General features: G+C 56.0%; 6 protein-coding genes across 6 annotated transcripts; 3 read left to right on the top strand and 3 right to left on the bottom strand.

Annotated features, from left to right (window-relative positions):
* Window positions 1-118: 118 nt before the first annotated feature.
* Window positions 119-1,522, top strand: OT_ostta11g01810 (Rossmann-like alpha/beta/alpha sandwich fold; the record flags this gene model as incomplete). The annotated part of the gene is made up of 1 exon (XM_003081952.1): window positions 119-1,522. The coding sequence occupies one exon, from the start codon at window positions 119-121 to the stop codon at window positions 1,520-1,522; it is 1,404 nt and encodes a 467-aa protein (XP_003082000.1).
* Window positions 1,523-2,107: 585 nt separating this feature from the next.
* OT_ostta11g01800 (unnamed product) lies at window positions 2,108-3,106 on the bottom strand (the record flags this gene model as incomplete). Its single annotated transcript, XM_003081950.2, has 1 exon — window positions 2,108-3,106. The coding sequence occupies one exon, from the start codon at window positions 3,104-3,106 to the stop codon at window positions 2,108-2,110; it is 999 nt and encodes a 332-aa protein (XP_003081998.2).
* Window positions 3,107-3,471: 365 nt separating this feature from the next.
* On the top strand, window positions 3,472-6,393 carry OT_ostta11g01790 (unnamed product; the record flags this gene model as incomplete). The annotated part of the gene is made up of 1 exon (XM_022983013.1): window positions 3,472-6,393. The coding sequence occupies one exon, from the start codon at window positions 3,472-3,474 to the stop codon at window positions 6,391-6,393; it is 2,922 nt and encodes a 973-aa protein (XP_022839950.1).
* Window positions 6,394-6,902: 509 nt separating this feature from the next.
* On the bottom strand, window positions 6,903-8,279 carry OT_ostta11g01780 (unnamed product; the record flags this gene model as incomplete). The annotated part of the gene is made up of 1 exon (XM_022983011.1): window positions 6,903-8,279. One exon carries the CDS (start codon window positions 8,277-8,279, stop codon window positions 6,903-6,905), a length of 1,377 nt encoding a protein of 458 aa, XP_022839949.1.
* A 498-nt stretch (window positions 8,280-8,777) lies between these two features.
* On the top strand, window positions 8,778-10,202 carry OT_ostta11g01770 (Ankyrin repeat-containing domain; the record flags this gene model as incomplete). The annotated part of the gene is made up of 1 exon (XM_022983010.1): window positions 8,778-10,202. One exon carries the CDS (start codon window positions 8,778-8,780, stop codon window positions 10,200-10,202), a length of 1,425 nt encoding a protein of 474 aa, XP_022839948.1.
* A 505-nt stretch (window positions 10,203-10,707) lies between these two features.
* OT_ostta11g01760 (Mini-chromosome maintenance complex protein 4) lies at window positions 10,708-12,585 on the bottom strand (the record flags this gene model as incomplete). The annotated part of the gene is made up of 1 exon (XM_003081946.2): window positions 10,708-12,585. The coding sequence occupies one exon, from the start codon at window positions 12,583-12,585 to the stop codon at window positions 10,708-10,710; it is 1,878 nt and encodes a 625-aa protein (XP_003081994.2).
* Window positions 12,586-12,606: the final 21 nt, after the last annotated feature.

The following is a 12,606-nucleotide window of genomic DNA, read 5'->3' as shown; positions in this document are numbered from 1 at the left end:
GCGAATTGATGCCACTTGATGCGAAAGCGTTCTTTCTCACCCTCGATAATCTCGCGCGCGCTCGAAGCGCTCACGTCGCACGCCGACGCCGTCTCGAGCGCTCGGGTGATCACAGACGATGTCACGCGCGTCGGCGACGTCCTTTCAAGCGCCCGCGCTCGCTCGAGCGCGTGTCGCGAGCGAAACCTCGTCGTCGTCGCGGAGCCGCCGGTCGAGCACACTCGCGCGAATCGCTTCGTCGCTTCGACGCAGAGCGCGCTCGAGCGGTGTGAACGAGCGCGCGAGCGTGCAAGCGCGAGCATCTTTCGATTGGCGTCCCGACGATGCGAGCGCGCTCCGATTAGCCGAGCCAGAGTCGACGAAGCCACTGCGGGTGGCGGTGCTCCTGAGCGGCGGCGTCGACAGCTCGGTCGCGCTCGCGCTTTTGCGCGCGGCCGGACACGAGTGCCGAGCGTTTTATCTGCAGATTTGGTTTCAAGAGGATTTCCGTAACACGTGGGAGGAGTGCCCTTGGGAGGAGGATCTGCGCGTGGCGGAGGGCGTGTGCGCTCGGGTAGGGGTGGAGCTGGAGACGGTGCCGCTGACGGACGCGTATTGGAACTTGGTCGTGAGCGATAGCGTGGAGGAGATTCGACGAGGACGGACACCGAATCCAGACGTGTTGTGTAATAGCCGGGTGAAGTTTGGGGCGTTCCGGGAGTGGTTGGCGAAGGCGCATCCGGGGGAGTTCGATCGCGTGGCGAGTGGACACTATGCGGCGGTGGAGCGCGACGCTGTCACGGGCGAAGCGTCGCTTGTAATGTCCGGCGACGCGTTCAAGGATCAGACGTACTTTTTAGCGAATCTTACACAAGAACAGCTTCGTGCGGTGAGCTTTCCGGTTGGTGGGATGCCAAAGGCGGACATTCGCTCGCTTGCCACGTCCGCTGAGCTACCGAACGCTGGGCGCAAGGACTCTCAGGGCATCTGCTTCTTGGGTAAGGTGAAATTCAGCGAGTTCATCGCTGAACATCTCGGGGAGATGCCAGGGGACATTATAGAGGTTGAGACCGGGAAGGTTCTCGGGAAACATCGCGCGTATTGGTTTCACACGATTGGTCAACGAAGCGGACTCTTCCTGCACGGCGGTCCGTGGTATGTCGCTGGGAAAGATTGCGTGAACAACGTCGTGTACGTCACCCGTGATTACTACTCCCTCGATAAATCGCGTGACACCTTCAACGTCGCTGGATTCAACTGGATCTCAGGGAAAGAACCGGATTTGGAGAACATTGAGGGACTGAGAGTGAAGGTGCGTCATGGAGAAAATATTTATTCGTGCTCGTTCAAGTTCAAGGAAATCGACGGCGAGCGGTGCGGGGAGGTAACAATCAATCAAGATGACCAAGGTTTGGCTCCCGGACAGTATGCCGTGTTCTACGACGGCCCGAAATGCTTGGGCTGCGGGAAAATTCTCGAGCCCAACGTTGGCACTATCGGGCTCGTGCCAAAACCTCTGGGAGAAGCCGCGTCGTCGACGTGACGAAACCGGAAGGATCACGACGATCCGATCGCATTGTCCTAATTGTAAGCTACTACTACGTATTCATCAAAACTACGCCGCAAGCGGCAACGCTGGTGAACAACGCCGGTGAGGAAGCTCAGCGCAAAGTTGCCGCCGCCATGGCAGCGCGACATGCTCCGCGCGGCGGCGATATTGGTGTGCGATGGACGACACTTCTCCGTGCGTGCGGCGGCGGAGCTCGCGTTCTGCGCCCGCAACACGGGGGCAACACGGGCACGTGTTCGCATAAAAGTCATATCGACGTAACGGTATAATACTACCTCCCGGTAAACTACTAATAACCTCCCTGTGAAAAGTTTACGGAAAATGTCCCATTATACGCGACGTCGCATCCGATCGGGATGTGTCGCACACCGTTACCCGACACCGCTTGAAGCACTACGACGCGCGGAGATTTTGACTAAGCTCCGTCATGGTTGTGCACTCCTTTCACGCCGCCGTGGATATTTTGAACGATCCTAATCGCGCGGGTCGCCAAGGCGTTCGCCGTACGCTAGCTCCCTGCTGACGCAAAATTGGCCATCATGGCTGGTAAGTTCTTGTCTACTGCCCGGTGCTTGCCTCGTCCAAATAGGCATCGCCCAAGCGCCGTCGAAGCGAAGACGTGTCATCTCCCGAACCACTGAGCACCTTTAGCGCACCCTCTACGCCACGAAGCGCGCTGTAAAGAAGGTCTTGGGCGTCAACTTTGTACCACTCTTGGAAGCTTTTGCATGCACAAAATTGCTTCTCAGGTCCCCATTCAGGCTGCCAGTTTGGCACGGTAAACTGATCATGAGCATCAATCGAAACACGTCCACCAACACTCAGGTTACTGCCATCGCAGCCTATGACACCCACAGGATGAACAACGAAGTTAATTTGTTCAACGCCTCTTCTTGAGTGGAGAACATACTGGGATGAACATGACCCATAATTCCGACGATCAGTAAGCGTGAGCCTCGCCTGTTCCTTTTTCGCCTCGTAGCAGCGCAATGCATCGCTCAACTCCTCGAGGTTGCGTTCTAAAGATGCACCAGTCCTTTTTCTTTTGTGCTGCTGGAGTTTTTCAGAGGCGTGCTCTTTTATGCCGGCAATTTTATCGGACAATCCTCTCAAATCTGCGATGACCGCATCAACATCGGCGCAAAGCGCGTTCAACGAACTGTCTGCCTCTTTTAATTTCGCACGAGTGTCCTCGATGTGCTGCGGGATAACCGACCGTCGCGTTTCAGAGATATTCTCGTCTTGTAGCTGCGCTTCCAAAACTCGAATATCTTCGTCGATGCACTCTACTTTGTAAAGATAACTCGCCCGTAAGAGGCGCTTGAACTCCTCGAGGCCGTCGGGCGTCGGCTTGTCGTACTCGTCTCGTCCTCGGGCGAATTCCTCGTAGACTGGTTCCTTGAAAAATGGTTTGCTCTTGTACGAGCGTTCGAGATCATCCTCTGCTGTTTTAACCGCCTCTACCTCCGCCGTGCCGTTCATCCAGTCCGGTTGAAGCGACGGGTTTAACGAGTACGTTCTCCATGCCGGTGACGCGTGCGCGACTGCATCGGTCATCGCGTGCGTCGACAAAGTGACGGACACCGACAAAGGGCGAACGACGACCCCTCGCGCGCCGCGACATCGTATAAACGAGGCACCAAAAACGAGGCACTCGTTCCCGGAGATCTCCGAACGCGCCTCCGTCGCGCCAGTCCGCGTCGCGTCGCGTCGCGCGCGATCGAGACGCGCACGAGAGACGTTCGAGAGAGAGAAGCGCAGAGACGATCTCGAGACGCGTCGCGGATCGGCGCGAGGCGCGAGGGATGCGCGCGAACGAGTCGTTCCCGTCCTTCTCGGACGACGATCTCGACGACGACGCTATGATTCGCGCGGTCGATCGCGTGTCCGCGTCGCCGGTGGCGGCGACGCGACCGGGTGCGATGGAGTCGGGAGTGCCTTTCGTCGCGCCGGTGGACGCACGGGCGGAGGCACCTGCGGAGGCACGTGCAGGGGAAGTCTCAGGGGACGACGCCGTGTTCGAACAGTACGCGCGGCTGTCGCTCCAAGAAGGAGAAGACGACACCGACGATTGGGGGGATATGTATCTCGTGGACGATGTCGACGACGACGAGGACGACGATGAAGACGACGACGAGGATGGCGAGGCTTATGTGGCGGAGGAAGGCACCGAAGATACTCGCTATTATTCGGCGCCTGATGAATCGGATGTTTCGAGCGTGATGGAAGAGATTCAACAGACACAGGGGCACGAGGATGGTGATGATATCGAAATAACGCAGGTCGTCACTCGCGACGCGCGTGGTATGGAGTCACATGGATCTGCCCAAGATACGTTGCGAGCTATGAATTCTCAAGCTATTGGCGCTCGGCGAGAACCGAACGGTCAGCCGCGTCCGGCAACGACTGATTACACGAATATGTCCGATACAGAATTCGAACAACGATTCCAAGCGATGTTGAGAGAGAGGCAACGACGAGGTCGCCCATGGGAACAAGAGGATGACGCGCAAAATGACACCCAACACGCTGCTGAAGCTCGCGAGCCGGCGGACCGAAGGATGGCGCGGCGTGTGCGCCCACGTACCGCGCGTCGCCCTCGCAGACGTCGCGTTATAGTCGACGGACAACAGACACTTGATGGATTCATTCGACACGCTCGAGACATGGACCATGACGTCATGATCGAGCGTGCGCAGCCATCGCGCCCGAGTAGAACGTTGGATGTCGAGCAAGTCTGCCCCAATCTGCCTCGCACGGCGGAATCTTTGTATGAGAATTGGGAGAACACAGCCCAGAAACTCATCCCCGACGGGGTGTCTATTTACAGCAATTTTCTCTACGCTTTCGGAGACGATACTGATGAGGGTCGCCGATATAGAAGAGAGGAAATCATGCGAATCGGTGAAGTTTTACTGCAGTTCGAACAAACGAAGAAACCGGGCCAACAGGCTATCTTGAAGGGACGGGAACGCGAGGGTAAGACGGGCGCTCTATTTTCGACCGCGCTTTTAGCGCTCATTCTGCGCATGCGAGTCGTCATCCTCTGCGCACCAAACAAAGTAGCGCCCATCGTTGACATGGTACAAAAGCTCCAACGCGCTGGATTCGCATCAATGTTCAACACGAAGCACACTTTGGGGAAAAAGGCGACCGAAGATAATGATTTGCCGTCGGCAGAGGTTGGTCAGATTTTCGTCGCTGCTCTTGGCACGGTTGGCGATTTAAAGAAGGTGAAAAGTTTCATCGAAGGTGAGCGGAAAGGGGGGCATTTGACCGTGACGCTTGTCGATGAATGCGATGAATTAACGCAAGGAAAAGGACAAAAGTCTATTCTCGTCCCTCACCGGGAGAATTACGAAAATTACCAACACTACATAGATCTGGAACAACGCGGTGAAGACGACCAAGAACACGCGTTTGTTTCGGCTACCAGTCTCACGGCTCGACAAAAGTCGGTGAAAGAGAAACTCGCAGCGGCGTCATGTTTCTTCAAAGAATACGTTTATCCCAAGACTCAATTAATCGCGTGTTCGGCTACCCTCATTGGGTATATAATGAATCCAGTGGGCGTGTTCCGCAACGACTTGGTGACACCAATTTTCGAAGTGTTCCCGAAAATTGGATACGCAGGCATAAACAAATTTGAGATTCCCGAAGGCTGTGAGTTGGAGCAAGAGGGCAACATGAGTATCGATGCGTTCAATGAATCATCAGCGGCCAATCGGCTACTCGAGCGCTTCTATCGTAGAGAGAACGCGTGCGATGGCAGGGTTCTTCAGCCGAGAGAGCGTAGTGGAGCAAGGCCGATGACGCTTCGCGGAATGCTTTTCATATCATGCCACACGGCTGTGAATGTTGCCGGCGGCGTCGATGACTTCGCGAAAGCGATCGAACGCACAGTCAACGGATGGGGTACCGAACTCGATCCACAAACGACGTTGTTTGTGTGTTTCGTGGGAAAGCCTCGAGTTCGCTTTGCCGGCAAGTGGTTGCAAATGAAAACGGGTGCTTCATTCGAAACAATTTACAACGAGACGGCGAAACGAGCACGACAGGGCAAGTTTGACAACGTTCGTCTCGGCCCGAATGAACCTTTCAGCAAGATTTGCACGCATTGCGTATTGATTGGATATTCCATGACCCGTCGCGCGATGACTGCCGCGTTCTCGCCTCAAGACGAACCTGATGTGTTGTGCAAAATTCAGTATGGCATTTTGACGGCGCCGAAATCCTTGGTCATCGATGCTGTCAGTCAACGAATCAACAGACCATCGCATGAGTTCGCAGAGCACGACGTTCCCGACGACTATTGCATCGATGTTGCGATGAGTCCCGTGACTTTGGAAATTTGCAAAGCGTATCGCGCGATGGAAGACGAAATGTCGAAGAAGCAACGAGAGTCTCCCGTCATACACAGCGAGTTCATACAGAGTATCAATGTATACGCGCGCAATTTGGAAGACGTAAAGATCTCGAAGCGAGGTCTCCGTCTGGGTGACTTGAGTGCGACTGGACGCAAGCAACGAGCGAGAGAAAAACTCTCCGTCAATCCCGATCATATTCCGTTCCTTCAAGCCTTCAAGGAGTGGCTCAGCGAGTACGAGTATGTTCGCGATGAACGCTACGCTACCTCTTCTGTGGAGAGCTATTACGCCATAGTGAAACAATTGTTCACGCCCGACTCAGAAGTCGAAACCATCTATGAGTCGGCGCAAGACAGAATCGTGCAACTCACCGCTGAAGAGAACCCCACCGTTCATCACAATCACATCCAGGCGAACAAGCGTTTTTGCGAGTTTTACGAAGAACGGCGCCGCCAGGCGGGCGCAGACGCGGCGTGACTCTAACATCGCCGCGCACAAACAATTTTCTATTCTGTATCTTCAAGTTGTCCTTATACCGTAGATCCGGCAATAGAGGGTGAAAAAGTGTAAGGCTGGGGGGGAGATAGATTGTGAAACGAAAATTTCACTTTGATTTTCGTTTCGGTAATTCTGTCCGGATAGGCGTAATTATCGCAACGGGGGAGATGGGGGGTGAAATTTGTGATGAAAATTCAAATTCGGTCGACTCGGTACTGGTTTTGGGGAAAGGATGGTTGGGAAATGTACCGAACCGCTCGCACTCCCACGCGCGCGCGTCGAGTTTTTTCGCCCTTCACCGAATGCGGAAGCGAAGGAGAACGTTCGTCTGACGCACTCCGCGCCGCGGATCGTGGGCACGCGCGTTGCGCGCGCATCCAGGGCGCGCACTTCGCGCGAGTCAAAACGTGCTCGCTCTGACGCGAAAGATGACGGGCTAGCCGTACGTCGGAATCGCGATCGAGCCGTTCGCGAGGCTCAAGACGTTCTCACGATGTTTTCAACCGCACGCGTCGTGCCGCTGGACGTATAGGCGCGTGGACGTGCGCGGGCGCGACGCGGGCAAGAATGAGGAAAGGGTTTAAAAAAAGTCGTTTCCGGACGTTCGTATGTTCGCCGGCGGCACAACGCATCGCTTGAGTCGACCGCGCACTGACGATGGATGTGAACAGGAAGTATGCGGCACTATGCGCAGTTATCGCGCTCGTACAGCGCCAGCGTTGCTTCCTCCACCTGCTGCTGTTACGAAGAAGGAAGCGACGACGCGATGACTTCATCTTTCGCTGTCGTCCGTTGCACGCGAATCCCGTGCGTGCACCACGCGTCACCGGTGGGACGCTCGAGGGGATGTTCTCGGCACTGATCGTGTTTTCGGCTCCGATCGGCTCAGTCGCTTCGCCTTCGTCAGCCGGCGCATTGGAAGGCGCCTCAGAACCCGTTCGAGCTGGAAGTTGAAGTTCACCTTGCGTGACAAAGCGCATCATCATTTCAAGCACATCGTTGGTACGACGCAATTCCTCGATGACCTGTCGCTCGAGCGCCTCTTCTCTCATAGCACGCGTAGGTGACTTATCCGGCGCCATGGTTATCGGATGTACCGACTCGCGACGTGCTGTCGCCGCCGCTGTGCGCTGCTGTAACCGACTGGCAGTGTTCGCAGCCGATGTGCACCTGTCTTCGTGTCTTAGCGCGAACTCCGGTCTCGCCCGTTCTTTCAGCGTCCTGTACGCAGCGGGATCGAGATACGGGGAGTCTGGCGCCACGTACCTGAATACCACAAGGGTCGCTTCTGAATGTTTTTCTTTCAAAGCTTCGTTCTCTTGCTTGTCCCAAAAGTCCTGACGGGCTTTTCCAGACTCGCCTTGTTGGTTTCCGCACGCTCTGAAACCACGTCGGAAAACGTGCGCGACTTTGAGCACGTGTGCCTTCACAGCCTTTCCACGTTCGAACACAGTCTTGTTCGCTCCGACGACACCGTGTTCGTTGACTTCTTCGCACCGACGTGCGTCGATGGATTCCTCGGGCGTCCTCGCGCCGTGTACGGTCGTCGATGGTTTCCACAGACCCAACGCGGCGAGCTCCCGAACGTAATGGGGGTACTGCTTGTTAGCGTATTGCCATCGATCGACCTCCCTACTCTCTTGCACGACTTCGCACGCGCTGAAGTATGAGTCGAGCGAGGCGAGTTGTTCAGAAGGAGTCCAGCTCGGACCACGAGGGATGCCGCTCTTCCGCCGCCCGTCCGCGGCAGTGTCCTGCGACGCGAGCGACTCGCGACCACCCGCGTACTCCGCTTCGTCTACGGCGACGTGCGCCGACTCCAGAGCGGCCGCATCTGAGGCGTGCGGGTGCGGCGCGTGCGCCATGGCGCGCGATGGAGTGTCGGGCGCGAGTTTTTGAATGTAAATTTTCACCACGGGGGAGATGCGCGACGATAATTCGGGACGATACTGACCCCCTCGACGTCACGAGTCATGAACCACCATAAATTTTCACTTCGAATTTTTGCCCCGAGGCAAAAATTCGTTCGGGCGAGGCGAAAATTGCCCAGTTTCGCCTCGCGAAATCGTGAAAAGTGAAAATTGAAGTGAAATTTTGACAAAAATTCTATCTCCTCCGTGGTGAAATTTCGTTTTTTTTACTTGACGCCACCAAATTTTCGTTATTGCCGGCTATCTCCCCCTCGGCCTAACACTTCATTTCGTCGGCTCGTCGACGCGCGTCTCCTTCATAGTTTGCAGAGATGAATGTCGCGTTCGAACGATCAAAACGTCCTCTCACAGAATCCCGACGGGTACACTACGGAAATCGCTTTTCAAGCAGTCCTTCACTGGCCGACGCACCGCGTCGCCGCGCGCGATGCCATGGCGTCGGACGACCGTACGGTCGATGTGGTGGCCGAGATAGAGCGCGCGCACGCGTTTTGCGGCGGCGGCGGCGACGGCGACGGCGGCGATGCCTTGGGACGAATGAGACGAGACTTCGGACGCGAACACGGCGCGATGTACGAGAGGATGCGATCGATGTTGGACGAGGACGCGCGCGAGGCGAGGACGAGAAGACGGCTCCGGCGCGCGTTGATCGCGGAGTTTCCGAAGTTTGATGCGTACGCGATCGATGTGGCGGTGGCGTGGGACGACGCGCGTTGCGCGACGTTGGCGCGCGGTCTCGTCGAGACGCCGACGGCCGAGGTTCCTTTCGGTGACGAGAAGACACCGGTGGTTCGAGCGGCGGAGAAGGGGCTAAAGGAGCGTCTGAAGTTCTTGCACGAGCACGGGTATGCATGGGATGCGGAGACGTGCATGTACGCCGCTGAGAACGGTCATTTGGAGTGCTTGAAGTTCGCACACGAGCACGGATGTGCGTGGGATGAAAGGACGTGCATGTACGCCGCCAGGAGCGGGCAGTTGGAGTGTTTGAAGTACGCACACGAGCGCGGGTGTGCGTGGAATGAAGAGACGTGTGATTACGCCGCTGGGAACGGTCATTTGGAGTGTTTGAAGTACGCACACGAGCACGGGTGTGCGTGGGATGAAGAGACGTGTGAGTACGCCGTTAGGAACGGTCATTTGGAGTGTTTGAAGTACGCACACGAGCGCGGGTGTGCGTGGGATGAAGAGACGTGTGATTACGCCGCTGGGAACGGTCATTTGGAGTGTTTGAAGTACGCACACGAGCACGGGTGTGCGTGGGATGAAGAGACGTGTGAGTACGCCGTTAGGAACGGTCATTTGGAGTGTTTGAAGTACGCACACGAGCACGGATGTGCGTGGGATGAAGACACGTGCATGTGGGCCGCCAGTAGCGGTCATTTGGAGTGTTTGAAGTACGCGCACGAGCACGGGTGTGCGTGGGATGAAGACACGTGCATTTGGGCCGCCTCAAACGGCCAATTGGAGTGTTTGAAGTACGCGCACGAGCACGGGTGTGCGTGGGATGGAGAGGTGTGCAGGCGCGCCGCCGACAGTGGCCGCCGAAAGAGAGAAGACCGAGTGGAGAATTATTGGAACTGTTTATCGTACGCGATCGATCACCAATGCCCCGGATACGAGACATCCATCACATTGTTGCGTCTCGAACGCGATGCGCAAGCCGCCGAGATAAGCTTCATCGTCAATCTCGCACTCTCGCACGCGCGAAACGGCTACATCCCAGAGCGCGAGTACGCCGAGCTCAAAGCCGAGCTCAAAGCCGAGCTCAATCGCGCTCGCGCAGGAATTGACAACATTCTTGACCAACTCTATAAGCGATTTGGTCTTCCCCGATTCGAGCGTCTTCACATGAGATAATCCGCTGATTGGGAGAGAGGAAAGGTCCCTTGTGCGCGCGTCCCGGCCGCACCGCGGCCGCGCACTCGCTCGTGCGCGCGATGCACTGCGTCGCGACACCCGCGCGTAAAGACGTGACGCGCGCGGAAAATACCCATACTTGAACTCACGGTGTTGACTGGTGATGGTAGAGAGCTTAAGGCGGGCAGCGCGATTGGCGGTCCGGCTGGCATCGCGTAATCCTGAGGCAGATGTTTTACGCATATTTATTACAAGGACTTTGTGCTTTGGGATGGCGCGAGCGCGCGCCCTATCATCAGCGGGAGCCCTGAAATTAGGCGATTTAGGATACATGTGTCTCGCGCGATGTTATATGATGAAAGGACGAATGATAAATTGTCGGGCTGTTACCTCTATTCGACACGCGTACGCGGACGGACTACCATAATGGCGAGAGCAGCGCCTTGAATGTGGCGCAGGTACGCTGGTGTTAGCGAACGAAACGATTTTCGACGTATTCACAAGACTAGGCGATCAAGGTGACGAGGTCACCTCGAATGGTACACTTTTCCTCCTCTATAAGAAGCATTGCGGCGTCGCGAACCTCCTGGATGCTCAGCGCCATCGTGTTGTCCCTCTCCGCGAGCGCCTTCGCGAGCTCGCCCAGTCGGAGTCTACCGCTCCCAGACGTATTAAGACACGCCCTGATGGCCTCCGCAACCGTCCTACGGTGCTGACGGTCGCTGGCGCTACGTCCGGTCAATATCTTATCCATATCAATCGTCCCAGTGCGAGGATCAACGGCGGATTGCTGCATCGCCACCCGCATCAATCGCAGCGCCTCCTTAGCGTCGTCACGATCCACCACCGCACTTAAACGCATGCGCGCTAGAGACTCTGAGAGACGAATGAGAGACTCAAGTTGTCTCGGCGTCGCAGTAATAACTTTTCGACTACCACCCATGCGTCGCGTCTCAACATATCCCTCCACGAGCTCTTCCGAGGCTTCGTCGCTGAGCACCGGTTGTACATTGGCGCGAGCATACGAGACGTACTCGGTGAGCAAGTCGGCAGAAATCACGCCCCGTTTCTTCTGCGGGGGATTCTTGTAGTGCAAACTGACTAAGTGTCTCGCCAGACGGCGATCCGTCTCGGGATTAGGACGGTCAAGCAATAGGTAGAGCAAATCAAAACGGGACAACAGTGTCGGCGGGAGTTGAATGTTCTCCACCATGGACATGTTCGGGTTGTAACGACTTCCGACTGGGTTCGCTGACGCAAGGACCGAAGTCCGTGCATTTAACACCGCAATGATTCCAGCCTTTGCGATGGAAACCGTCTGCTGCTCCATCACTTCGTGCAACATTGATCGAGCACTGTCAGACATCTTGTCGAACTCATCAATGCAACAAATGCCGCGATCAGAAAGCACGAGCGCTCCTGACTCGAGCACCATGTCTTTTGACTCCGGATCGCGAGTGACGTACGCTGTAAGACCAACCGCAGACGAGCCTCTACCTGAGGTGTACATACCACGCGGCGCGATACGATGAACGTACGTCAACAGCTGAGACTTGGCGACCCCGGGATCACCGACGAGTAAAATGTTGATGTCGCCCCGGACCTTGTTCGCTGCCTTGTCGCTGAAGCTCTTGTTCGTGGCGCCAAAGAGCTGACACAACAGTCCTTTTTTAACGTCTTCTAGCTCCCAAATTGACGGGGCCAACGACGCCACGAGCCGGTCATAAATGTCCGGCGATCGACCGAGCTCTTCTATCTCGGCCATGCGCTCCGGAGTGAACTCCATTTGCTGTCCAGGACCTTGATTCTTCGCCGGTCCGGATGACTTCGTTGAAGCAGCTGAGTTTCTTGCAGCCTCTTCATCCTCGGGTCCGGCCGTGTTTCGCATCCTCGCCCCGACGTCCTTTCTTATATGAAAAACGTCTAGGTACGTCTTGTACACACTCTTGAGCGTGCGCTTCGTAGAGCTCAGACGAATTGGAACCGCACGATACACTCCAGTAACTTCAACTCGGTCACCCGGCTTCGCCTGATCAACGAGATCATCGAAGACGCACATGGATACAGTGTGCGGAGTCTCACCCTCGGGAATCGCATCCGGTGTCTCCTGCATCTTCACCGTTTGCTTGTTTGTGAATTTGCATAGATTGTGAATCAAGGTCATCGTTCCTGGCTTGCCGCACTCTGTGCACTTGAGCGGAGGTTCGTTGACGCGACCGCGGTCGACTTGAATATGTTCTGGGGCGAAGCCGCACATCAGACACTTGAAATATGCGAGTTTTAGGTCAGGAATGATCGTTGTGCATCGCGTCACCATACCACGCACGCACACCATCTTGTCAATGTCCGATGGATTCAAGTCGCGCATGGGTTTCGCCTCCATCATGTTGAACGGGCGCACTAG

Source organism: Ostreococcus tauri (genome assembly GCF_000214015.3).
Source record: "Ostreococcus tauri WGS project CAID00000000 data, contig chromosome 11, whole genome shotgun sequence".
In the NCBI taxonomy this organism is placed as follows: Eukaryota; Viridiplantae; Chlorophyta; class Mamiellophyceae; order Mamiellales; family Bathycoccaceae; genus Ostreococcus; species Ostreococcus tauri.
This window is presented reverse-complemented; position numbering and strand designations above follow the sequence as displayed.